This window comes from Aulonocara sp. 'chitande type north' Nkhata Bay, linkage group LG9 (assembly GCF_057382095.1).
Source record: "Aulonocara sp. 'chitande type north' Nkhata Bay isolate Kocher_YH1m ecotype deep benthic linkage group LG9, A_spYH_male_GT1.1, whole genome shotgun sequence".
Classification (NCBI taxonomy): Eukaryota; Metazoa; Chordata; class Actinopteri; order Cichliformes; family Cichlidae; genus Aulonocara; species Aulonocara sp. 'chitande type north' Nkhata Bay.
In genome coordinates, this window is record NC_141352.1 from 17,655,168 (window position 1) to 17,682,519 (window position 27,352).

Sequence of the window (27,352 nt, forward strand, 5' to 3'; positions counted from 1 at the left end):
ACAGCCTACATGAGGATGGTTAGTGAGCATGTCCATCCCTTCATAACTACAGTGTACCCATCTTAAATAATAATAGTGTCCAATGACTGTAGCTCTATGACACTTTAATATATTTTTGTACAAAAATATTTATGGAGATTAAAAAAGAAAGAGTAAAATGGCCTCTATTATATAGTGTGGTGGTGTAATATCTTTCACAGTAAGAGTGCTGCAGATTATAGAATGCATATTATAAAAGCAGCACTTTGATGTAGGCAATTCTAACTGGCAGCACATTATTGTAATTTAACAGGGCAAGTTTTAAAGTGTTTGTGATCACGATGGCTTCTTGTTTATAATGAATCTCTGTAATACAAGACCATTATACTGTAATAGTATCACTACATTTTGTTTTTGTAGTTCACTTTGCCATAACTGTCCACACTGTGCTCTTGTAGTACCTTAATTACAAGTACATTTATAAATTCATTTTACCTGTAGGTGTTGTATTGTTTGGATATCAAGCTTCCAGCGAGCCCCTTTTTTGGTCTGAGCAGCACAGAACAGCTGTATCATTCCTTCACCTGTATCAATGTTCTACATCTGATCCAAAAAAAAGAAAAAAAAAAGAAAAAGAAAAGAAATTACAGCGAGAATTCAAACCTCTCTTCAGGACTTGTCCAATAAAATAAAAAAAAGAACTTGTTTCTTCACAACTGAAAGCACACGGATGGATTTTCTTTAGGACAACAATGAAATGGTCAAGGGTTTTCAAGCACAGCAGCAGGGTAGCAGCTACATCATTTTTCTCATGAGGAGAGCGACAGAGCCAGGAGAGTTTTCAATATCCTCCTCTTACTACACCTCTTTCTCCCTCCTGGCAGTTTCCCCAGCAAATCTACACGACACAATGCAGCCTCACAACACGCCATTCGCAGCCTATTTGCTGTGAACACCTCGCCAACGATCCCCGTCTCTGTAACTCAGAATAACAAGTCTGTTTGATAACTTTGGGAGACAACTCTGGATGTGAATGGCTCGCTATAAAGTCTCGTCACAGATGTTTGCAACAAATGCATTTTTGATCAGCGCGCCGAGCACTTCCTTGGCTTTAATCGCCTTCAATCGTCACATGAAGGAAACACAATTTAATTGAGCACGGAGCAAGGAATGAAAAAGAAATCACAGACAGGCGGCAGGGACGGGTGGGGAGGGGGGGGACAGGTGGAAGAGGAATATGGAGGGAGCAAAGACAAACAATCAGAGATTACAGAGGCCTTTCAACTGAGCGGTTTTGAGCCTGGTAGGAAGATTTTCTCTCTTCTACGCTGGTGAAATGCATGTTAGGCTTGATTCACTGTCCACGGTGCTGAAACAAGCCACAGCAGCTCCTGTAATCCATGCACTTCAAGCTCTGTGCGTTTGCCGCTTCCACACATGCAGCTGGGGAAAAGTGAAGCGTCAGCACATTTGTGAAGCACACGTATATTCAGTTCACGTATACAGCCATCCCTCTGTATCCTTGCCTTCTTCTCATGGTGATAAGTGATTCTTGAAATCAGACTTCTGCACCTCAGAGAAAAGCTACTTCTAATAAATCTGATTATGTCTCACACCCGTGCAGACCTGCTTTCAGCAATTAATCCAGGAGCAAACAAGGGATGAAGTCATGCTTTTCCTAACCCCCTGGGTTTCTTACTGTAGCTCTAACCCCCGATGAAGAACACACAGACGGTTTCAGTGACAAACACACAGCGAGGGTGGCTGTGTCCTCTGTAGCACAACGTATAGTAAAAGCTAAGCCTACTGTGTCCAGTCTGAATTACAACTGGCTTCCCCCAACTTCACCAAACTGTAAAAGGCACAGAGAGGATGCTACATCCCAGTCTTCTTAAATGCAAATCACCAGCAGAAGGATGTAAGCTTGGAGATGTGAGGGCAGACAGAGCAGCCGATATTGCTTTATAGGGTTTGCAGTGTCGTTTAAAGGGAAGCGCAGGGGGAAGACATCGGCTGTAGAAGTGCAAGAAAATAAATGTTTTTATTTGAAACCAGCCCTTCTGATTTAAACTTTACGACGCATAAGTAATAATGCAGTAATAAGACAGTGACAGTTCACGCAAACGCGCGCTCGCCATTTGGCACAAACTATAAATTAAAGCGAATAACGCAGTCCGGTGCACAGCAGTGGTGGTCCTTTAAACCGGCTGCCAATAACTTCGGAGTTGGATGCACATTCGTACACTCACCTCAAACAAGGGTCCGATTTTATTCTTCTCCAGATACGACTGAATTCTTGACTGTTGAAGAGACGCCATGGAGAAACTGTTGTGTTGAGCTTTTAGCGGGATGAAATCATGAGGTGAGCCGCTGTCATTCGTCCTTCAGGAGACGTCTCGGCGAATTGAAATGTAGAAAATGTGCACCGAGCCACGTTAAGTTCAGGCAGGTTTGCGTCAAGTGCGGAGCGGGTGACTCTGAGTCCGGCTCATCCTGGAGGAGAGTCAGCCCGGGACCTTCCCCAGCTTGTCGCCTTACTGACTCTGTGGCTGTAGCTTCCCCGCATGAGCCAATGCCACAGCGGCTCTGTGACAGGGATTACAAATCTTCCGCTTACTGGCTGCCAGTTTTAACCGCGCCACGGCCACTCCCACTTATACACCGGGCACTGCCTAGCACTATCTTTAACGAGACTGTGGTGTGTGCGTGCGCGCGCTTCAGCATGATAATTGGGCAACAAATTCGTGCACTGACCAGTTACTGCGCATTCTGCTAATTACCACAAGGAAACAAGCGCACTTCTCTCCTCGTAGCTTTAATTAGGCCACATTACCTGCACACTGATAAGTAAAACTGCATGCACACCTAAATAAAGAGTTGTGGAAAGGCGGGTACCTTCTACACCAACCACAACCAACATGGCCGGTGGAAAAATGGTCATTTTCAGGAGTAAATCAACTACAGAAGTGTCCCCTGTAATCAGCTTTAATGTACATTTTACAAACTGTATACATGGCAGGATTATTATTATTATTTTGTAGGATTTTGAAGGGAATATGCAGAAAAACCCCAATCATCTTCATTTTTACATTGATCATACAGAGGCATACGGTCTATGTAGGAAACATCACCCTTTGCATAGTAGCAAGCTAGTCATCCACTCTACAATGATAGCATGTTTTAATCCTGAGTATTGTCAATATATATATAAAAATATAGGAACACAGAATATAGCTCCTAACTGTATGCTGTTTTATGTTAATACTGATAAAAATCACTGAAAAATCTTCATGTGCATGCCTAACAATCTGAACCCAGTGAGACAGTATGACTCTATCAATACTTTCCCCCCTTATTTTTCTTTCTTTTTGCTAAATGCTGTGCATATTAACAAGTGAATAAACATCTTTTCAAGAAACACACACACACACACACAGTCATATGATTAAACAGCACGGAACTGACAAAGCACTGAAGTCAGAGCTGAACAGAAGCTGACAAATTACTGGCTAATTTGAACAAATACTGTGCCAAATTACATCCAGTATCCTTCTAATCGTTTATTTCATATGCAAATAAAGCTAATACCATGAAATGCAAATGTCCCTCATAAAAACAAGAAGAATAACATGCAGACACTTAACTGATGGGATTAATTTTGTTCATTCATTAAGCTAATTTCGCTCCCTTCGCTCTGACACATTGTCTTGTCAGATGCATCACAGAATAAAAAGAAAATCAACAATATGTATCAAATACAACAGTGAAAAATGTAAAGTATTAAAACACAATCTAAGGTTTAGAAATTCTATTTACACTTTAGGCAGCTACTCTGGACATGTAAAATGAACCCAATAACTCTCTTTAATTAGATTAAGCTATTGGTGGAGGGAAAGCGTTGCTGACTCAAAAGATCCTCAAGACCTCTTCCTGGATGCGATGCATTATGGATCACCATCTGGGGGTGGAGGCTGGCACAGCTTGTACAACCTGATCAGAGAAACACATATGCAACATGACGCTTAATTACATTCAACCAAAGCGATGATTCTTCAGGCTTCAGGTCTTTGTTTGGAGTTACCGGATATGAGGATGCGTACTGGAAGCATGCAGTAATAGCTCTGTATTACCAAGTAAAACAATATTAAATATGCAAAGAGAGTAAAAAACAAGCAAACAACTTGTACGTACTAAAACTATGCACAGTATCTTTGTTACACTTGATAAGTCTGCCCTCTATACATCGTAATGTATAATATAAAGTGCTCATGTATAAGTCCATGAGCTGTTAAATCCGTATTCATTTGTTAAATTATTAAATGTAAAAAGTGTCCTAATAGTTTCCATACTTCTCCCAGTCAAAGCATGGTTTCTTCTGCCACCTTGGTGAACAGAAACATTGCTGAAGCAACACTTTGATTTGCTCTTGTCCGTGATAGGTCACTTGTAATCCAAGATCAAACTCGAGCAGCATGAGATATGATGAATTTGTTGGAGTGGACCCCTCTATTCTAAATGGTGGTATCAAGAAAACTCTCTTTGCCAACTGAGAATATGAGAAGCATTTGCGCTCATCTCTTCTCCGGGTTCTTTTTTATTTATTTATTTTATAACAAATGCATTAATATTTTACACTTCACATCCGCATCTCCTGAAAGATCATTTCTGCACAGTGGAAAAACGCGGTCTCGTTATATTTTCCACAACATCACGTGAATTTCTCGCAACTTGAGCGTTAACAACACGTAACTACGGGGCAAAATGTAAGAGACCCTTCCATCTACAGATCAGCAGGAATGAGAGTCCATCTTGTAAAGACCCTCAGAGGATACATACATATCCCACAGTTGTGGCAGCTACTTATGCTGCAACACTTATGACATAAGCCTGCAGGGAGTGCAGTAATTTTGCTGCATGACCACAATGTCTCAGTGTCTCAACACTAATCATCCGGCCACTAAATTTTATTTGTCAATTTCACTAAAAGGTTCAAAAGGGCTGCCTCTCTGCTAGAGCAGTCTTTGCCCTCCTGTTAAAGCTACTGAGCAACAGGAATCTTTCTGCTAATATCCCTAAAATGACCATTTGGTTCCAGACCTGTTGAAAAAGCACAGGCAGAGATCTATAGCACTACAGTACATGTCCTTCTGCTTAATTCTTCTCAGCTACTCAGATGGACATTATGGAGGCACTTTTTCATGCTGAACAACATCTTGCTGGGTCTAGCTGTTTAATTCTCTCTTCCAAAAGCACTCCAAAAAGCATCTTTTTTGGCCAATGTTATGTGCATAAATAAATAGTTTATTTTCTTACATAGCTTCCATGTCAGTTTCCTCATTAAATTATTGGATTTAATCATAGACTGTATATAAAAGACATACATAATTTTTTGGTGTAAAATGTGAAGCCAATGAGGAAGTGGCTTGACGCTTGATTTACATTTTTTTTTTCACCATTTTTTACAAAAAAGATAACATATGAATAACAGAGGCTCCTTTGCTATGCAGTCTAGTTAGTTAGCAGTAGCTAATCAGCTCTACTCCAAATATAGTCATGTCTGGTTAATAAATACAGGAAACCCAGAGCTTCAAACTAATGGTCAACATCCTGTGGTTAAATTCATTTTTTATGCCGTCCATGAAAAGAAGTGCGAAGAAAGATCCATAACATGAAGTTTGGAAAAATCCTAAAAAGAGTGGCCTCAAAAACAAGAAAAGCTAATGACCTTTAACTAATGTTGCCAAATGTAAAACGAGTGGTGCCTGTAGCTTTACCTTGGGACGGACGACGGCGTGCGATCCCTCACTCCCAGGTTCTTGGCAGAATTTTGAACTCTTGCCCCCTAAAAGACAAAAAATAATAATAATAATAATAATAATTGAGGACAAGGACATAAATCCAAAAGCAACAGCCACAAACAGAAGCTGAATGAAACACCACAGAGAGAAGAGCTTAAACAAAGCTTAGACAATAAGCCGAAGAACATTTCTGCCCTCTGGGGGTTGAAGTTCTTTTTCCTAAAGCTACAAAATATATGGTTTGTCAGCTCTTAGTCATAATAAATGCTGAGCAATATCATTCAAACCGTCTACAATCTGACATCTCATGTGCTGTTCTTCCAATAATAGCTTATTGATGTTTATTTAATCAGGAGCACTGTGAAGTTTTGAGTCAGTGTTGACTTTAGTGGAATAGCTCTTCATGGATCTCTGGTTTCCCCTTCTCATCTTTGAACAGATTTATTTATGGTCATAAATTCAAAAACACAAGAAGCTCATATTTCATCTCTCCAGTGAGTTTTTAATTAACAACATGAGGATCTCCAGCCTTGAATGACTTTCAGCTGTCTGCAGGGGAGAAATTACAGGTTCTTTTCTAAATATTGTATGTTATGAAGCATATGAGGTGCACGGTGCATGTATAGAGTCTAAATTTAAGCTGCTGCTGCCAGTGTGTAGCTCTTCTTTGTTTCTGTGTAGGCAAAGGAACAATGCGGATTAGTCTTTGTAAGGAATTGTAAACCAGTAGTAAGGAATCTGGAAGATGAATAGGGTGTCTGCCTGTGTGTGTTACAGAGTTTGATTATGCCCAGTCAGGAGTATGTCTGCTCTTTGCTAATGTTCCTTTAGTCTGCTGGCTGTGCGCAGAGTCGGCAGATAAATGACTGTAGGGGGGCAGGAAGCAACTTAGGCTTTCAATTTAGAGGCACGAACACCTGCGCTCACAAACACACCGTCTCTACATCTGCGCTGCATGCAAGTAAGCAAAAAAAACCACATAATCAAATCTTTTTTTCTTTTTTTTTTTTAAAGAGGTCATCAGCGGATCTGCATCTGCTCTTTGAGCAGAGAGAGAGCAAGCGGCCAAAAGTGCATTAGCCGACCTCTCAGTTACAACTCTGCCGTGCCCCATCTTACCGTCTGTTTCGAGTTACAGCCAGATAACAGGATAGCATCAGCAATTACTCGATGCCTATCACGGCCATCCATTCTGATGCCTCCAGACAGAGATGAACCCTAATGTCCCTGAAGGACACAGCATACAGAGACGACACCAAAACTATATTAAAAGCAAATTAAATAAGTGGAATTTTGTTTACACGACTCTGAAATTATCCGAGGACTTTTACAGACCAACATAATGAATGTATACTCTCAAAGGATGGTTCTGGAGACGATAAAAACAAAGCGAAGAGAACTTTAAACCACAAATCTGTGAAACTTTCAGAATCTTATTAGGTTCCAACAGGATATTACACTTCTTGTTTTTACCTACTTCACAAGTAAGTAAAAAGAACAGGCATCTACATCCACAGCATCTACTCTCTCCATCCACTTTATTAGGTACACCTATTCAACTGTTCGTTAAACACACAATCTAAATTCCAATCATGGCAATAGGCTATCAAAACCAATATGTTGGTAACAATAGGTTTATCCTGTCCTATCTATTGCTAAAGCCCCACAAACACTTAGTAAATGTTAAAGTTTAGGCTTTCTGGAATATCTTCTTCACATCATTTATTATCACATTTTCTAATAAATAATCTTCAATTTTACGCCAATCTATACTACAGTTATTAAGATATTGTAGTCTGGGCCACAGTGGTGGAAAAGCAGGCAGATTCTGCCATCAATAAAGCAGCCAGCATGTAATTATCACAGGCTCAAATACATATAATGCTAAAGAATATAAGATTAAATATGGTTGTCCAGGAAACAGAGTTCAAATAGTGCATGCACAGTCCTTCGGTGGTTTATAATGAGCATCAGTTCGCTCACGCATGCAAAGTGCTGCCTGTAATCAGTAGAAATGTTTTCATTTTTCACATGTTGACTCTCTTTATGTACTGTGTCAGCTTCTAAAAAAATGGGAGACGTAATATTTGCCCCCAGCTTTAATTGAAAGTAAAATTAATTATGATGAGTATTTGTCAGCATTTTCAATCTGGTTTAAAAAGCAACGCTTACTTCTCCGCAAAATTAACTTCTTATAGATATTTTAAAAACTTGAAAGGGACTAGATTTTTCTTTTTTCATGAGTTCATAAAGCCAATGCTATAAGTTATTCTTTACCTTTAGTATAAAGCTGTACACTGTTTGTATACAGAGCAAATATTGGATGTATTTGATGCAATTTGGGCAAAGCAGGTCTACTCTCAGCGTGATTTGTAAACCTCCACGCAGCATTCTCAGTCTGAATTACGTTGTCTGGGCTTGATGGATGAATCCTGCTGGGACTGGATTCTGTGCTGATAACCTTTTTTTGTGAGCAACCGTGACTCTACAGCGAGAAAGAAGATGTGTCATTCAAATCCTGTGTGATATTCATATTCACCAAATTCATCAGCTGATGTCTGAGAGCAAGGGTAGGCACACACACACACACACGCGCACACACAAACACACACAATGCAGCTCAGATTCCCCAAAGCTCTCTATCTGGGCTGAACCACATCTCCTCAGTGTCTGTCCAGGTTAACAATGATACAAGGCAAGAGAAAATGTCTCACTACAGAATAAGGTTTACTTGTATTAATCTAAATAATAAATCCCCGTGCCTGCACTTTTCAGAACGGATGTAAAATATCCTCAAATCACAGCCTTCGCAACGAGGTTCCAAATGTTTGCCAGCTGCACACTACACAACTCAAGGTCACACGATGCACAAAGTTGCATCCTGCTGGCTGCCTTCCCATTTCTCTGAGAGGAGAAATTAAATGCCTCTTGTCCTGCAGGATCTGAGCCTACTGGGCAACCTCTCCTCTCAGTGAAAATAGCACTGAAACCACAACTGACACAACTTTCAAAGAGAGTTTGAGCTGTGGTCATGGTTAGAGCCTTTAAAAAACAATAAATAAATAAAAATGAGGTGATAATGTGTATACACTGAAAGACTAATAGGAATTTCTTCCTTTGACTCCTAATGCATATGCAGATAAACAAACAAGCCCCAGACTTTCAACGAGTCTGCTGAGTTTCTCATTACTCTCTCATTTGGTCCGAGTCATATTCTGGTAGCAGCGAATGCATATCTGATCAGTTTGAAATCAGGTTTGGGGGGTGGAAGAGAGAAAGAGGCAAAACAAATTAAAATGTAGACAGGAGCTAATGATTTTTCATGTGGACACCAGCTAATATTTCTTTCATTACCCAAAAGCATACTTACTGCCGGTTCCCTTTAAAAATATCATTATTACTGAAGTAATAGACTCTGTGAGAAATATTGACCAAAGAAGTTAAAATGGCACAACTCTTTCTATTCCACTCGACGAAGCGTGCGGTCTATGTGATGACTTCAGATGTAGAAACTGTTCTGTGAGTTGAGACACAAATTTTCTCAGAGTGTGAAAATGTCACCGCAGTAGACACAGCAGCAGCAGCATCAGGATGCTGTGATGAAATTTAACAAAAGAGGCCAAGGTACATTCCAGGTGTGGAAATAAGAGTAAGTCATTCAAAGATACCTTCATGATGCTGTTCTTTTAGTCATCTAAGACAATATCTGTCTATGTGGGGAAGAAAAACTACCCGTCAGAAGGAAAGACGGAAGAATTATGCATTTCTCCTCTGCAATGTATTGTGTGTGTGTGTGTGTGTGTGTGTGTGTGTGTGTGTGTGTGTGAGTATTATGACTATTAATGTGTCAGTTCAGTTAATTAGCTCTCTAGTTTCCTTTCCACCTCTATGAGTTTCTTCTTTATTATTACTATTATTTTTTTAACCTCAAATAACTTCCATTCACTTTACCCTTATTCATTTATAAACGCCAACGCAGTAGTTATTCTTTTTAAGTCATCGTGGCAGGAAAATGGATTGAGAAGATTTAAATGCTTTAATTGAAAGGCACTTATTTTTCTTGTGTAACAATACTATATACAGTTGGCAGTGTTTGTAGCCCTCTGTGCAACACAACAGAGGACTGTAAAATCCAACAATCGAGAGTTGATTGAAATGCGGACTTTCAGCTTTAATTCAAGAGGTTTAACAGAAGCATTGCATTTACTGTTTTAGTACAACCATTTTTAAAAACAGTCTTACATTTTCAGAGGCTCAAAATTGACAAGATGTTTAAAGGAAATGCGAGTCCTGTTCCCTCATTACTTGCTGAAAAAAATTAAGCAGAAAAAAGATTTGGAATTGATTGTTTTTGCAGTCCAATTCTGTGGAAATTCTTCTCCCTTTTTAATCTATTGACCGTTCTTCTCTTTTAAAAACAACCCTTTCTCTACTCTCCACTTGCCGCACTGTCTCCATGAGGTTTCACTCACAGGTAAAAGTTTCAGTCTTTAACTTTTTAGCTTTCCTGCTTTACTTTGAACGGGGTTACGTAATGTGTTCACAAACTGAACTGAAGGTCTGTAGTTTTGCTTTGTTTGCACAGCTTCCGGAGAAGCGATGAGGAAAAGACGCCACAAAAATATCCCGAGAGAATGAGGTGGCTGCCAGAGCAGCTTGTCATTCCCTATCAAAACAGAAGAGAAGCTGATCACTGTGGTGATTAATCACCTTGCATCATATAATCAGGGTTTAAGTCAAAGGCAGCCAGGTAAGCTCTTTTTAACAGCCATTCAAAGCACGATTATTTTACCTTCAAAAACACTCCCTCTGAAATGTCAGAGACATGTGTGTAAATGTATGGCACTGGGAAAACTACAAAGTGGACAGCGGCTCGTTATAGCAGACATCTGCGAAACACATACCTGCTTCCTCATGACATCGGTGGCCTGCATGATGCAGCGAGGTGGAAGGCCGTGGTTTCGAGCCAGCAGGATGGCCTGCTCCAGTGTCACACTCAGGGTGCAGCTGTTAGAGAGAAAACATGCGGTCAGGCTTATTCTCATCAAACAGTGCAATGATGCTTAATCATCTTCTTTACCATCAATCAAAATACAGTATCCACTGAGGAAATCTGGGACTAGGACTTTGTGACGCCTAAAACAAAAGGTTTTTAATGTCTTTTCCCAATTCCATGACTGCAATATTAAAATGCAGTCCGTGTTTGACACATGACGGCAGTCGAGTAGCCTTTGCAGCAGACGGAGACTGAAAGTGAGATCTGACACTGAAACAAACATCAACTGAGAATAAAATCCAGCTCAGCTAAATTACATCACCATGAGAGCGTTTTGCTCCTCTTGACACCTTGCCATTACATCGCATTCTTCCCACCTCACCTTCGCTCGTCTTCGCTCTAATGAATCACTGCACTTGCTTCTGAAAAGTCAATCACCGCGAGCAAACGCGGCGCATCAAGAGGATAACAAGTTCGCTGATCTTTGCCTTAGAACAAGTACAAGAGAGGGAAATTTGTGGCAGACCTCTAGGACTTGAGGAGACTTACAGGTTTTCTTGTCCTCAACCCAGAGAAAGAAGTCCAAGGACAAGTCAGTGCTTCTCCTTTGGCAGAGGCGCTATACTCTCACCACCATAAGGATGCTATATGTGTAAAATGAGTGCTGACACGAGTCTGTGATTCATTAGTTGCAGCAAACTTTGTTCCCAGGCACATACACAGCCAGCTTCTTCCTCTTCTGCCTTTACACAGACACACGCACACACAGATGGCAGTGTGGGGATAGATCCTTAGAGAGCCAGTGACGGGCATCAAGGCTGCTGGATGACCTTTCTATGATAACAAACTGTACTGGTAGATCGATCCAGAGCCTTTTCACTGCAAATTGAACTGTCCAAAGTTCCAACACTGCCATGACGCTGCTAAGAAATCTGAGCTGTTTGTTTAATATCGCCTTCTCTCATGGTAGCGTTTCACATTGACCGAGGAGAACGGAAGAGAAAAGAAGAAAAAAAAAAAAAAAAAGAGCAGATGTGAGACGGGGGACTTATCACTGCCAGAAGCCGTTACTTTGAGTCAATCAAATCAAGATTTAAAAGTCCCCTTGAGTTTCAGTTGCATAACTTTATTACAGGGAAACAAGATACGATAAAAGTAATGAACCCAACAATCATTTCCAGTATGTGCCGAAAGATATCCCAGGAGAGAATTTGCAGAGGATGTCCTTTCACAGGCCACCCCAGAATATTTTAAGCACCCGCTTTGAGCTTCCCACACCGATAAAGAAGTGGGGAGAAAAAAAAAAGCTAAAAAGGAGGATCTTTAAATACCTCTTCTGCTGGAGCACGATGAAGGAAGTGCAGTTCTGTGTGTGTGCGCGTTAGCCTGCACATTTTCCCTTTTGATTAGGGCTGGTGAGATAGTATGAGATGATTTATACCCATTTGTTTTATGTTGTTCCATCACATATCCCATTTACACTTTGTGTTTCTGCAGAGTGAGCCCATACTGATAAATGAACAAGAGAAAGAAAGACACAAAGGAATGAAAGATAGAATTAAGAGGAGAACTTAAAAAAAGGGGGGAAAGCATAAACAAGCCAAATATAGAATTAGTAGTAACTTTTTTTTTTGCTCTCAGTCAGTGAATCCTCAGAGTAACTGGGAAAAAAAGGAAAACAGAAACGCTAGGGTTTGCTAATATCACCCAAAATATCACGCTTTCACTGTTATTAAAACTCATCCATCAAGCCAACTAATCCAATCAATAGTGCCTGAGAAGACTGTCACACTGATAATGCAATTTCCACGTAACTAATCTACTGGCTTGCTTTCACTGGCTTTTCAATTGTTCCAGATTTAGCCAGCGTGCTCATCATTTACATTTTAACAATTCGTAGTCTACAGAGAAAGCAGCAAAAATTGCTTCATTTTCCTACAATCTGTGCACTGTTAATAGTAGAAAGGGGTTTTATTTATTTATTTATATATATAAAAAATTTCCCCACTCGCCCCTGTGGGCGGTCAATCCTTCAAGCTCAGGTCCTCTACCAGAGGCCTGGGAGCTTGAGGGTCCTGCGCAGTATCTTAGCTGTTCCCAGGACTGCGCTCTTCTGGACAGAGATCTCCGATTTTTGTTTCCGGGATCTGCTGGAGCCACTCGCCTAGCTTGAGAGTCGCTGCACCTAGTGCTCCGATTACCACTGGGACCACCGTTACCTTCACCCTCCACATCCTCTCGAGCTCTTCTCTGAGCCCTTGGTATTTCTCCAGCTTCTCGTGTTCCTTCTTCCTGATATTGCTGTCATTCGGAACCGCTACATCGATCACTACGGCCGTCTTCTTCTTTTTGTCTACCACCACTATGTCCGGTTGGTTAGCCACCACCATTTTGTCCGTCTGTATCTGGAAGTCCCACAGGATCTTAGCTCGGTCATTCCCCATCACCCTTGGGGGCGTCTCCCATTTTGACCCCGGGACTTCCAGCTTATACTCGGCACAGATATACCTGTATACTATGCCAGCCACTTGCTTATGGCGTTCCATGTATGCCTTGCCTGCTAGCATCTTGCACCCTGCAGTTATGTGATTGATATCTATCTATCTATCTATATATATATCTATATCTCTAGATATAGATATATATAGATATAGATATATATAGATATATAAAAACTTGCACCGGGCCAAGGATTTGCGATTCACTCTCCCGTCATACAAAGTCCAATACGCACATCATTCTCCAACTTTGAAGGGTAAAAGAGTGTTTTAAGAGAAAGCCTGTTGACAAATAAACCTCTGATATGGCAGGTGCCGTCACCTGATGTGTCACTACACTTAGCCTGCGTATCTGACTGAGTTGTAGCCAGTAAATGTAATTGCAAACACACAAATATAGGCTGTAGGTTCATAAACAGAACTCATTGCACAGACAACTTTCTATTAGAGCTCTGTCAACCAGACCGCTCCATCCGCAGCCCTTTATCAAGCCATCAGTCACATACGGTGAATGCATGAACGAGCGTGTGCGAGCCTGCGCATATAACCGAGACAAAAAGATATGGAAACTGTCACACGGTAAAGGAAGAGGGTATCAGAGAGACGGGTGGGTGGGTGGGTGGGTGTAGGGGAAGAGCAGAGTACAAGATGAAGGCTTGTACTCGGGATCAGCGGTGACAAACGATCTGGATATTTTTGTCCTCATGCACTGATGAATGCTGCCCTCAGCAGCAGGTGAATTAGGAAGCTGTATATAGAGATCAGTGAGAATGGAAGTAATTGGTCCATCTCCTATGTATGCTTTCCTCTGGTCTGAGAAGCATGTCATTAACTAAAATATCCTGCTGTTAATTAATGCAGAGAAAAGTGTATTAATAGAAAACCCCAAGGGCAAACAGTGTGGGGCTCATGAAATTGAGATGTAGCTAGAGAATAAATGAGATGCACGGGAGCAGGGAGAAACTGCGGTGGAAATGGGAAAGGTGAGAAGAGTGTCAACGCAAAACAGATGAAAGAGAAAGGAAAATTGCAAGTGCGCTGCCAAAAGAAAGAACATGATGAGCGCAAAACGTATAATTTAACTGGAGGCGGCCCATAGTGAGGTGGAAGATGCGCACAATACATGTGCCCACGCACTTACCGATGAACGCCGCTGTTGCACATGACAATGTGTGTGGCTCCCAGACGTGAGCAGAGCTCAGAGGCCACAGAGAGCAGCCCCACGCCAGAAGCCCCACAGGCGGTGTACTGACAGGCAGCGGTGCGGCGACAACTAATAAAACTTTCCATCAGACGGTAGAGCTCCTCCAGAGCGTTGAGGGGACGCATTAACTAGACAGAAACAACGCAGAGAGGTTAGTGTGGGATTAAATCACAAAGAAAAGAAAAGAAACTGAGTAGATTATAAGGTTAACATTGGCGTTAGACCATTTCTGTCTTAGGCTGTCATATATACATTGTTACAATGCTGGGCATTCAAGGGTGAAGCTTCCAACCAGCTTTTTACAACTTGATCTAGTTGTTGGCTGATGGGATATCCATAATATAGTCAGGCACACAGCCCACTGACCTTCTGATTATAAGGAAAGCTAATAAGTAGACATTTGGGTTAAAGGGAGGAGTCTACTAGAGCAGCTTTGCTTGATTCAAAGAATAAAATATGCAGCCATAAATGAAGATCAAAGTTTCCTTTAAAAGCCATTGCATTGACTGACTTGTTAAGGCTGCTTCATTTGTTTTTCATAGTGTGGCGCCAGCCTCTCTCAGACATCTGTACCTAGCAGATGTCTCAGATCCTTGGATACTGGCTTCCTACTGGTCCCACAGAACTCAGCAACAACACATGAAGAAATCAGCCTTTAGCCACTGTGCACCCAGGCTGTGAAACAGTCTGAGCTTCAGAAATCTGAGGGAAGGAGCTGAACAGCTGGATGTAACTTGGTTTTTCTTAAGGCGACTCTTCCTTTATACTTAGTAATTTCTTTCTCCTAAATACATCTTAATTAAATTGAACAGTTTTGCTCTTCTTACCTTTTGAAGACCATAAATTTATTAAGAAAAAATGCACTTTTCTAGTTTCAAGGTAAGTGACTGGACTTGACTTTAAAGTGTGATTTCCTGCTGTTGCCCCCCTTGTCTGTTGCAACACATGCAAACAGGTCCATTTTGCAGCATCTACTCCTGCTCTTCGGCTTCCCCCCATAGTGTCACAACTGTACTATGAGGCTGTGTAAGGTCGTTCTTACCTTATCTATGAGGGCTGCTTTTGGTGCAGAGCTAGGCGGCATGTTGGACTGATCGAGGTAGAAAGCCCTGTGTGAGAAACAAACGTTAAGTTAATACATGTAGTGAGAGAGAAAACGCCACATACTAAAACCCATCACATGACAGAAGACTTTCATTTAATAATCAATCAAACGTTTTTCTATTTAGCGGTTCCACTGCATGAAATCCAAACTGTTTCCCTACACCATTAGGTCATCAGGAGAACTGGCTGGCTTTCTGGGAAAACTAGGCCACTTGCTCATTATGGACCGCCACCATCTGACTATCAATCATGAGAGTAACTTGGGCACAGCTAAGCAGAAACACAGACTAAGCATCTCTTGTCCTGGGCATCACTCCAAATGCCATTCCCTCATTCATTCATGGAGCACAATCAATATTCCTCTTCCTCCACTGGAGGCAGCACTGCACTGGCGTCCTTGCAGATGGGCGCTGTATGCCGCAATGAGTCCTTCTGAGGTGGAGTGCTACTGGTGCAAACTCAGCAGTCTGTGACTCCATCAAATCTCAGTAATCCAGCAGCGTGCTAAAAATAGATACACTACACCACATTAAACACCCTGTAATAAAATCACATACTCCATTACCTCTAGCTAGAAGCAATTATAATGTTTAATGTACAGTCACCGATATATATCACATTTCTGAAATCTCTAATATAATAATGAAGCAAAAAAAAAAAAAAAAAAAAACTTAAGAAACTCAGCAACTGCAGACTGAAGGAGGGAGACTGTTTACAAGAATCAGTGAAGCACATCTCATTCATCTGCATTCACTCTGCTATTAAGTGATTAAAATCAAGCCAAGCAGGCATTCATTATGTCTGTGGTGTTTATGCTTGACATAATATTAATGAAATTAATTAATCAGGGCATAGTTAACACATCCCTGACTCAAGATTTTATAGCGATTATTAACTATTCCGGCTAAAATGAAAATTCAATGAGAAAACAAGCATTAAATATACACTATAGTCATACTGGAGGAAACCTGCACCCACCCGGGGAACCAACGCATATGTGTAAAAAACAGATGAATTTTCCTAATCACTTATGCCTATTTAAATATTACACAGCATGCATCTATTCTGTGATACAGATGAGTTCACATGTAAATGTTTCCTGGTAACTAATGCCTATCGGCCAAATGATGCGTTAACTCTGAGGTGTGCTCTTCAAAAGGACTATGAGCAGACTTTACTAAGGGTTCAGATGCAGCTAACAGCCCATGTAATTGGTTCAAGATGGCCTTATCATTCAAATGATGCTCAAGACAGACTAGGATAGTCTGAGCATTTAAAGTGGCCAAAAGCCCACAAATTGCCGAATAACACATGTCAGGAGTAAACGGTCATTTAGTATTTGGCTTAAGCTCCATTTGTAAGTGAGTGCATACTTATTGGAATACGAGTGCGGCGTTCAAGGACAAATCTGAGAAGTAAGCGAAGGTTACATTCAACAGCTTCCAAAGAAAACACTATTCACTTACCAAATCAGCAGCACGCATTGAAAGACTGAACGCCACACAAAATGACATTTATTGGAATTCCTCACCCTGAAATAGTTCCTGTTCTGTTATCTGTTTACTCCAACTGTGAGCCCATTCACCCTTGTCCTTATCGGTCAACTGCTCAGACTTTTATCTTCAACGTATATAATAGAATCTGTCCGATAGCAGTCGACTTTTGTGTAACTGTCCAACTCGACTTCGTCTGCACACAGTTGTTTATCTTTTCCAGACAAAACAGACGCACCTCATCTCACCCTTGCACGCTTCTTTTTTGCAGAACCAAGGTCATAATACCCACTGATTATCTCATCCTCCTGAGGTAAGAGTTGTACTAAAAATACCACCAACCACAGCTCAAGGAGCGGGCCAGACTCTCGTGGAGGTCTCTCTAATGACAAAATAATAGGAGTCCAACTTACAAGTGATGTGTGATTTAAAAAGGACCTGCGTTACATCTCCTGAGCCGATGAGGTTTTGTCAGAGCTTTGGAAACTGAGCACCTTAGAAACCTTTATTATGGGTGAAATATGACATTTTAAGGCCACACACAGTGCGCAAACATACCACCGTGCGGTAAAGAACACACACAAACACACAGGGTTGAAAAGTCCACTGGGTGTTATTTCTTCACACTGTAACACACTATAACGGCTCCAGTTTCGACTCCCCTTACAGGCATCAATTTTCTAACCCACCTGCACGCTCTAATGTTAAAATTGAAAAATCTCAACTTCTCTTATTTCATTCTCAAGTGTTTTTTGTATTGTTTTTGTTGTTTGTTTTTGGGGAAAACTATGCCAATCAAAGCTTGAGCCTACCATCTGAAAGTAAGTCTGTACCAAAAATAAAGGTTGCATTAAGTATGTGCAATCAAGCTTGTCGTGCTTACAAGAATTTGCCTTCCTTGTGTTTTTGCTTTTAGTAGAGACTGAGACAACCATAGGTAAAGCTTGCTTGTGGCTCTCTCTGAAATAACAACAAAACAGAAAACCCCAAACCACACACACACGACCAATAGCGTTTCACATGAGGCTCTAATGGAGAATTTGGCTGCAGGCCAAAGATGACCTGCTCTGCATGTAGCCGGTTTTCTTTCATTGAGCCAATGAGAATACTTAATTCTCTTTGTTTCTCTACCTTCATGACAATAAGGCTCTCGAGGCCCTTTACAGCACAGGAGCATTAGCAGTCAGCTGCAACGTCAACGAAGAGGAATCTGAGGCACAGATGTTTTCAGACAAGTAGCGTGGGAACGCTTGTATTAGCGCCACATCCTGCACATTAAACCGTCCAAAAGAAACATAAATTGCCCCCTTGAATTAAACGTCTTAATGTTTTCCGTGGGTTTAGTTTCATACTCATTTACACAAGTAAATTGTCTTGAATTTATGCCGTTACGTATGACCTTATGTATGGTCCGTACTGGTCCATGTAAATCACTCAGAAAGCCATGATTAATGACACCCTCCATTATTAAATTCTCCTCTCTGTGTGGCAGAGCTTCCTGGGGGCTAATGAGGGCTTCCAAGGGCCCTCGCATACCGCACGGCGATGTTAGCGCAATGACACCAGTGAAATGGTGTGTGTGAATGTGTGAGGAAAGTCATTTTCTTATCCCACACATTTGTCCTATTTTTACAAAGATGTAAAAGCACATGTTGGTGGATGTAATATGTACCTGATCTTTGCTGGTTTAAAACGTGAATACTGTAATGACAAAATGACATCTGTGAATACACTGCCATGTATGTCATGCCATATAATAAAGAGAGAAATTCCAATCCTTTTCAGCTAAAGCAACGAGTAGTTACTGTGTGACTAAAACGCTGTCACTGGGACACTGAGGACATGCAAATTTACTAAAATACAAGGTGAGCGACTTGCTTAAAATGGGGACCAAATTTATGATCCTAATGGGGCACATAAATAAATGCAAAGTATTCCTGGATCTTTAAAACTAGTGCCGGACGTGGTACAGAGATGAGTCAAGGTCCACAGCATTAAGCATCACTATGTGCAGAGCTGTCATCATTACAGCCAATCAATGATTGAATCAAAGAGAAGTGATAAATGGGAAAAAGCTCAGCCCTCTGGGCTTTATAAACAGAGGTTCAGTGCACACTAGCTGGAGTAGAACGAAGCCTCTCCACCTTCCTCAGAGCTCTAGTGAATTGGGACTCCCTCCTCTGCCAGAGCAAAAACTGCAGCATTTTCCAAAGTGGAGAAAAACAGAAAGAAAGCAATGATGCTGCTTGGGACTAGCATAGAAGACCAAAATATCTTCCTGCTGAAGTTAGGTTAATATCCATAAGCAATCGCTATAATAACACTGAATATCTAGAATTATCCATAAATACATAATATCCATAATAGCTCAATTAAGCCAAATTCTTCACTAAACTAAAAATACTCAAACAAGCTGCACCGCTGCATGACTTTTGCTCCGCCCGGAAGCGTAATCGTTTTAGAGTTCTGCAGTGCTAATGCATGCCGAATGGAAGAATTTTCCACAGTAGCTACTGCTATAACTAACAATACTGCCGTGAGCCAAGAGGAAGGAAAAACACCATCGGTTAGAGGTAGAAACTGTGTTACTGGAACACAGCTACATACTGGTGATGTTGAGCACTGTGCTGCATGTGGAACAATCTAAAGTCATGTCAAACTACCCATCATCTCATTTTCTGGGCATATACTGAGGATGTGTCCTGAGAGATCTACGCCAAGAAAGCTGCCCAGGAGGCTTTTATTGCTGGTATAAATTTACATGCCTTTTTTTGTTGTCGTTTTTGAGGATGCCAGCTGGAGTGGCTACATGCAGCTATCTAAGTATAGGATAAACCTACCTCGAGCTATTGACTAATCAAGTGAATCACATTGATGGACATTTGGCACTTTAACACATCTATGCTCTGTTCCAGCAGCAGGCAAGTGAAATCTAAAAAGGAATGAGGGAATACTGCAACGGTGTTGGACCTGAAAATATATAGCCTGTGACAGGCATTAAACACTTTTGCTTAAACAACGTAAAGTGCAGCGATATGATTATGGGGTCCATATGGCTGGTAGAGTATCTATATGCGCAAATGTCTTAGAAGAAGCTGTGGTGTGATGACAAATGACTGTTTAATTAACAAAACATTAAACAGTCTAATAATATAAACCAACAATGGGATAGAGCTATACATCTAAATTTATTGCTTATCAACCAGCATGCACAGAATCATTATACTGCATTTGTCAGACTGTGTAGAATTTTTATATCCACATAAATCAAGCTTTTTTTTCTTCTTTTTAAAATCAGAGGGACATCAACTGCCAAACATTTTCCCCCGTTACTGCCAAATGTGTTTTAATTAGGGAGAAATGCTCAGTGGCTGCAGCATAACATTGCAGTTTCTCCACTGAGGCTTCCTGCTTACACTCTCAGTTACTGTTACACCTGCAACAAGAATATGCTGCACATACAATTCACAAGCAGACTACATTTAGCGATTGCTGCACCTTTATGTTCTTGCACTGGAAGGGTGTATCTACATGGAAAACCCAGGTCCCTCCTGAAAGGTCTCGTCAATAAGAGCAAAATGTGATAAAAATCATGAACCTGCAATAATCTCTCCCCCCCTCTCTCTGAATAATGCATTTGCGTGCTCTCTGCTCTGATTCTCCTTTCTTCAATCTACTTTCCCTGACCAACTCTCTCTTGCACACACTGCCTTCAACCCATCATTCTCATCCCCTCTCTGAAATCCCCACCTTGCCATTTCACCATTTCAATCTTCCCTCTTCTATTATTACTGATCCTAAAGGGAGGGAGGTGGATAGGGTGGGGGTGGGGGATTCTCTTCTTTCCATGTACTTCTACCCATTTTGAGAGTTTTCTTATTCCCTCAAATAAACTCAATATCTTTGTGATTTTTGCACGACAGGGAACTTGCATGCGATTTAAGCGAACTGCAAACCTGTTACTAAGGAATCTGTCACTTTTGAACACATCAGTGTTTCCAGGTCCTTTTAGATAAATGCACATGTCAGCTAAGATGGTTTATGCAAGCTTGAAAACGTGGGTGCAGTTTCTGGCTCTATATACCGCTGACTAACCCATTCTGGCCCATGAGTTCATGTTTTGTGGTTAAACTTGTGAGTGACTTCATCCGACATGATGGGTTGGCACAGATCATGCTGTGTCTTTTTGTGGGTACGAACAGTGAAAGCCATAGACACAGATTGTGGTATTATTTACCGCTCTGAAATTGTCCACAACACATGCTGGCAAAGATCAGGGTAAGCACAAAAATATTAGTTGATGTAGACATAAAATATTACCTTGTGCTTCAGCATTTCACAATGAAATGCACCGCATGTACAAAATGATGCACGCAAACCCCAAATCGTTCCTGCAGAAAAACTTGTTTCTTTTAAACGGGATCCCACAAGAGGAAAATATAATGAGACGCTCTCTTTACCTTTAATTCAAAATGATTCCACTGCCAGCATTTGATAAAGAAATGTTAGTTTAAAAAAAAATAAATCGAATTTCTAAATAACTACACCTTCAGGGTCCCAAATGCACATGGGCTCTTGGGAATAGTGGGTTTAACCCAACACTGCTGTGGCTGAACTCCAAGGATAACGAGGTGCTCGAGGTTGGAACTCTGCAGCGGAGAGAGGAGTGACATCACAGCCTGGTCTGTGGTCAGCCGGATGACACATGGCACCCGGCAAAAGAAAACTGCTGGTAATATTACACGGAGTGAGACCACAGCACTAACTACTGAAAACCACCTGGGACTGTTTACTTTGTGACATTTAAAACAAGGAAACACTCTGGGTGGGAGCAGAAATGAGCAGTTGTTCACATCTGGCTTCACTTCACTTTCATATAAATGAATGACAATGAATGATTCCCTAGCATTTTTAAAGCAGCAGTATTGATTTGCATGCTTTTTGTGATCCTTAACTTGATTTTTCATTTCTGGATATACACATCATTTCAGTGACTATCGTTTCAGTGAGGTGATTAAATCACCGCACTGCTCACCTCAGAGACCTAAAGTTCAGGTCTTCCACATCACTGGCTTTCACATGGCTTCTCTATTATTTTTTAAATATGCTATTAATAAAAAAGAATTCACTTGGTTACATTTATACAGCATTTAGAAAAGGATGATGGTTTCCCACTTCTTCTGAAAGCTTTGTTGTCTTGGTTGCCGTGGTGATGCCTCCCCACTTTCTTTAATAAATGAATATAGATCGGTTGTTTTTCACTATTTCAAATTCTCTTATGAAACCGGGGTGCAATAAAAGCGCTGCCTTGAGATGCAGACAACCCTAAAGCTCAAACAAATTCAAAGATGACAAAAAGTTCATTGAGGATCATCACGTGTATTAATCATCGTTTATTCACTGGACACATTTCATTTTACAGTATTTTCCCACAAAATGTGATTTGTGAAAAAAGGATGGCAGCAAGAGTGAAAGGGGAGGTTTACAAGGGGGTGTCCGAAAGAAGGAGAAAAATAAGATTTTCTCATGACATGATTAATCCTGAAAATGATAGAAACATTATACATTCGAAGTAATGCACAACAGAAATAATTCCACCTCAGAGGTGGAAGCAGTTACTGACAAACAGTTGCAGTTAAGTTAATGTGCTCAGCTCGTGTGCTTTGCATTGTGATTTCTCGCTGGTGTTGCTGCAGGGAATCACATCAGCAGAAAATAAAGAAGTCAAACTGCTGCCCAGACTCTCAAAAAAAGAAAAAAAGAAAAAAAAAGTGACTTTTTGTAGAGTCGTTGCTTGGGAGCAGATATATATGTCAACTCTACACCCCCTAATTCACCCCACTAGACTGCAGTATATATACAGCATGAGGCCTGAAAACTGTCTTGAGAGCTTAGAGAGCTTATTGGATTTCAACTGAAATAATCAGCCGTTTTATGCTGCAACAGGTTTTGCTGAAAAGCAGTATTTGAGAAGAGTACAGTCTCCAACAGTTTCACTCTGCTTGTATCCCTGAAGCACACTGCCTCTCCAAATCCCTACCCAGCACCCCTAATGCTCCCAAAATCACCAGCCACACTTGCTTGCCTGTAAGACACATCTGCTCTGAGTTAATGCTGGAGCCTGTACTGTCAATTCAATTTAAGTTTTTTTTAAGTAAAGGTATAAGTGTACAGACATTTACAGTACATGTGCACACATGTCAAACCAAAGGCTGTCCTAAATAACATGGATAAATTCCAGAAAGTTCCTACTCTATGTGTATGGTTTGCACCATTTAGAAACAAATGAGTTTGCTTGGATAATTCATGTGAAAAGGTTACAATAGAAAATAAGATGAAAAGGTTAGACTAATGACATTTTAGATACTGATAACCTTTATCTTCAATGCAGTCTGCAGAAATGGAGCTGATGAGATGAAAGAGATGCAACAAAATAGCAATATTTGACTATTAAAAAGGTTGTAGAGTCCCAGGAGATCTGACGCACAAAGAGTTAGGAGGGCAAGCAGAAAAGCCCCATGCACAGCAAAATCTTCTCTCCTAAACTCTGCTTTGGGCAATCTGATACTCAAAACACTCAAACTAAACACTGCAAACAATTTAAAAACTCTCCCCAGAAAGCAGTCCCAGTAAATGAACACTTTGCTTGAGTGGTTTGGTACTGATGTGGCACGGGACTGCTCAAACCTTAAATTATTCAACCCCCCACAGCAGCCCGACCCTGAATGCTAAGAAAAAGTTCTGATACAAGATCTGCTTTGTATTTAATTATCCGCCCGACCTGCAGCAGATGTTTAGTCGACGCTGATATGTCAAGTCGTCGAACTTTCCAGGTATTCAGCGAGGGAAACATATTTTAACTGGGCTTCAAACATCTTAGCATGAGAGGGATTGTTCATTTTTATGAACCGGGATAGTTTATAAAAATCATTATTTAGTGTTGATGTAACAGGACTCTTAGTTACACTGGCAGGACGTAAAGAAGGCTTTCTGCTATTATGAATTTGTGTCCAATCATCATAACTGAAAGAAAATCAGCCTCTATATTTATTAAGCTCTCATCTTGCAACAGGACATTTGTAACACTTCAAAAGCCACATGTAACTTCTAAATTAGATAGTCTAAGAATTTCCAGTTTATACACAGCTGGTTTTAATGTGATTTCAGCTCTGAGAAATCACAAGCTAGCCTCTTCATTAAAACTGCAGCGATCCTCTGACAACATCGTGCAAACTGCAGGTCAGAAGTTCACATCCACTCATCAGGGGCATGAAAGTCATGGTAATTTGGGGTTTTTAATGATTTCTTTGAACTGTTCTTTTTCCAGATTGGAATGATTGTACAGATTACATCTTTAATGACTTTGAAAAATAAGAATTGGATGCACAAGTTTGAATTTATTTTGGATTTTTCTCTCATTTGCATGGGCATAAAATTATACATATAGGCTTAAATGTCTACATACACTCACCTAAATGTTTTTAAAAGTGTTGTTCTACGGTATATTTTAGCTTGACAAGACCAAGTCCTGTTAACTACTCATAGGTGATCGTGATTGGTTACAACTCTTTGAAGCACAAAAAGGATTTGTTTGAGAGCACTCACCAATAATCAGAACAACGAGAAAGTCCAAGAAACTCATTGAAAATCTAAGAAGAAGAATTGCACATTTACACATGTTTTAAAGGTTTCTTGGAGGCATTTCTAAGTTCAAACAATATATGCAAATACAAGTTTTTCGGATGGGGCATCACTTTGCCAAGGTCTGAAAGAAGACCCAAACTGTCACCCTCAGATAAGAGGAAATTGGTTAGGATGTTAGGAACAACCCAGGAGCCTGTCTGTATTAGATAAATTAAAAAAATAAATTTGTTTTTTATGTCATTAAAGACGTGCTGTATAATCATTCCACCCTGGAAAAAGAACAGTTCAAAGAAATCACTAAAAGACCACAAATGACCATGACATTCACGCCCATGCTGAGAATATATAAACTTCCGACCACAACTGTACACTCGTTCATTGCCATTTTCAGGAAGTTAAATAAAGTTAAGTTCTCATTTATTACTCCCAAAGGCATCTTCTCCTTGTTTCTTTTCATCGTATTTAATTATCCTCACTTGGTCAATCACAGAGGGTCTCACAGAGGTGTGCAGCAAACCAATGTGGTGCGAGGGAACCGAGTGCAGCAGCTGTAAATGCACTGCATCAGCAACGGTGACATGCTGGGCACCCTCATCCAATCACTGCTTCCCCCTGCTGAGTGCGTTCGCAACCAATCATAAAACATTCCCGCAGTGTTTCTCTCAGCCAATCACCTTGAGGCCCTGCTGGGTGTTGACACCCAAGTCTGACTGAATTGGAGGTCGTCTTGATTTATAACAGACTGTAAAAAAGCCAAATCACAAAGGGAACGCAATCTCAAAGTGTGAGTGTGTGACTCATACAGTTCATACGCATATTAGCGTAGCAGACATTCCAGTAGCCTTTTGTGTAACTCTTATTTATCCTTTATTTTTTTAACTTTTAATTTACTTTTAATCCCGCTAAGAGGGTAGAGGTTTTTTTATTTTCTGTTTCAAGGATTCTTTTTTGTTATTTGATGATATTTTTTGTATTATTATTGTATCATTATTATTATCATCATTATTACATTATTATTGGATCTATCTAATCCATCCGTGTGTGTGTGTCATTTACAATACCTCAGTCTTTTGTTGTACTGCTTGACCTTATCCAATGAGGCAGCATTGATTTGTGCCTGGTATTCCTCCACTGACACATTATCTCTGTAGTAGTATCCTTCCATACTCTCGAGCGCTAAAAAGGGATCAACAGATCAAGTGAAAGATAAAGGCATTGCATATACTGGCCATGCATAATGTGAGGACTGATCTTCTTACAGCAGCTAGGCTCACTTTACCTTGTGTGAAGAGCACTGGGTAGATTTTGACACCTCCTCCATTTTTCAGCCTGTAAGGCAGCTGAGAGAAATAGAAACTCTCAAGGTAGAAGCAAACTTTCAAGGCCTGGAGATTGCCCTCCACCTGGTATGAAATGGGCATGTCTGCCAGAGGAGAGGAAAGGAAGAGTTTAGAATTTATTAATAGCAATCAGAACCCTGTGATGATAACTGTCAGAAGATGCTAATGTGAACTAAAACACAGAGTACATACTGGCAACAAGAGGCTCCCCTTCAAATTCCTGGAAGTAGAAGGTGACTTTCTCCAGGTCAATTAGGGCTACTTGAGTGTCTTCCAGCATGGCTTGCTCATCAGTCTGAAAAGAAAATTAGAGCACGAAAGTGTTTGTAAAAGGAGGAAAGTGTAATGGCCGGTTATCCACAGATCCTAAATAAAACGGGAACTACTTCTACTACACATCACCACACGCACCACCACACATTTCCTATAATTTATAATCCTTATAATCTCTTTCTGCTATTTGCACATTTTTTACTACAAAATTTCGAAGTTAATTTGTAAATTTTGTAGTAACCTGTAAATTGTAAATACTGTAAAACTTTTTTCTGTCATTTAATGGTCGGGCATTGTACAGCTACAAGCATTTCACCCCCATGTCATACTGTGTATGGTTGTGTGTGTGATAAATAAAATTTGAATTTACTTGAGGGCACATTAGCCATTAGTATAATGTTTACCAGGTAAGATGCAGCCAGGTTGTGGGTAATGTCGATACCTGGTTTTCAGAAGGGAAAAAGCTATGGCCCATCCACCAAATAAGACATTTTAACCTTTAATCTGTAATGCGCAATGCATGCCTCCATCCATCCATTTTCTCCCGCTTATCCAATTCAGTGCCACAAAGGGGCTGAAACTCCTCTCGGCTGTCACCGGGCAAGAAGTGGGGTAGACCTGGACAAGACACCAGTGTGGTGCAGGGCTAACTCAACAGGACAGACAACCAGGAACGCTCACATTTATACCTACGGGATTAATTTAGAATCACCACTTAACACATCATCTAGCCAGAGTAGCTGGAGAGACCCCAGACCCCAGGAGAACATGCAAACTCCACATAGGCAGCACGGTGCTGCAGAGGTCAGCACTGTCACTTCACAGCAGGAGAGGCTGGTGGGTTTGAATCCTCCAGCCAGCTGCAGCATTTCTGTGTTGAGTTTGCATGCATGTAGAATACACCCCCCTTACAGCAAATATAATCTTCCTCCAGAGGAGAATAATGAAGTTCTCACATTCAAGTGGTGGCTTAATAATGTATAATACCTCATGGTTTACAAGCCTGCAAATCTTGTTAGCTGA

The 27,352-nt window shown here is 40.7% G+C and overlaps 2 protein-coding genes across 9 annotated transcripts in view; both read right to left on the reverse strand.

Annotated features, from left to right (window-relative positions):
- lg9h8orf34 (linkage group 9 C8orf34 homolog) overlaps window positions 1–2,562 on the reverse strand; it is a 70,802-nt gene extending 68,240 nt beyond the window's left edge. For 2 of the 5 annotated variants that reach the window (XM_086306171.1, XM_086306169.1), the window contains exons 1-2: window positions 2,229–2,562; window positions 475–582 (exon numbers count right to left, since the gene is read on the reverse strand). In XM_086306171.1, the coding sequence (XP_086162297.1) occupies window positions 475–555 (81 nt within the window). In that variant the 5' untranslated portion in view covers window positions 556–582; window positions 2,229–2,562. Of the gene's footprint in view, window positions 1–474; window positions 864–2,228 lie in introns of those variants that run through there. The other 3 variants (XM_086306172.1, XM_086306168.1, XM_086306170.1) reach the window with 2 other exon arrangements.
- Window positions 2,563–2,950: 388 nt separating this feature from the next.
- The window catches only part of prex2 (phosphatidylinositol-3,4,5-trisphosphate-dependent Rac exchange factor 2), a 91,503-nt gene continuing 67,101 nt past the window's right edge, over window positions 2,951–27,352 (reverse strand). For all 4 annotated transcript variants that reach the window (XM_086306174.1, XM_086306173.1, XM_086306177.1 and 1 more), the window contains 8 exons: window positions 26,249–26,351; window positions 25,996–26,139; window positions 25,778–25,892; window positions 15,518–15,584; window positions 14,413–14,603; window positions 10,682–10,784; window positions 5,754–5,821; window positions 2,951–3,969 (listed from right to left, as the gene is read on the reverse strand). In XM_086306174.1, the coding sequence (XP_086162300.1) occupies window positions 3,924–3,969; window positions 5,754–5,821; window positions 10,682–10,784; window positions 14,413–14,603; window positions 15,518–15,584; window positions 25,778–25,892; window positions 25,996–26,139; window positions 26,249–26,351 (837 nt within the window). In that variant the 3' untranslated portion in view covers window positions 2,951–3,923. The remainder of the gene's footprint in view (window positions 3,970–5,753; window positions 5,822–10,681; window positions 10,785–14,412; window positions 14,604–15,517; window positions 15,585–25,777; window positions 25,893–25,995; window positions 26,140–26,248; window positions 26,352–27,352) is intronic.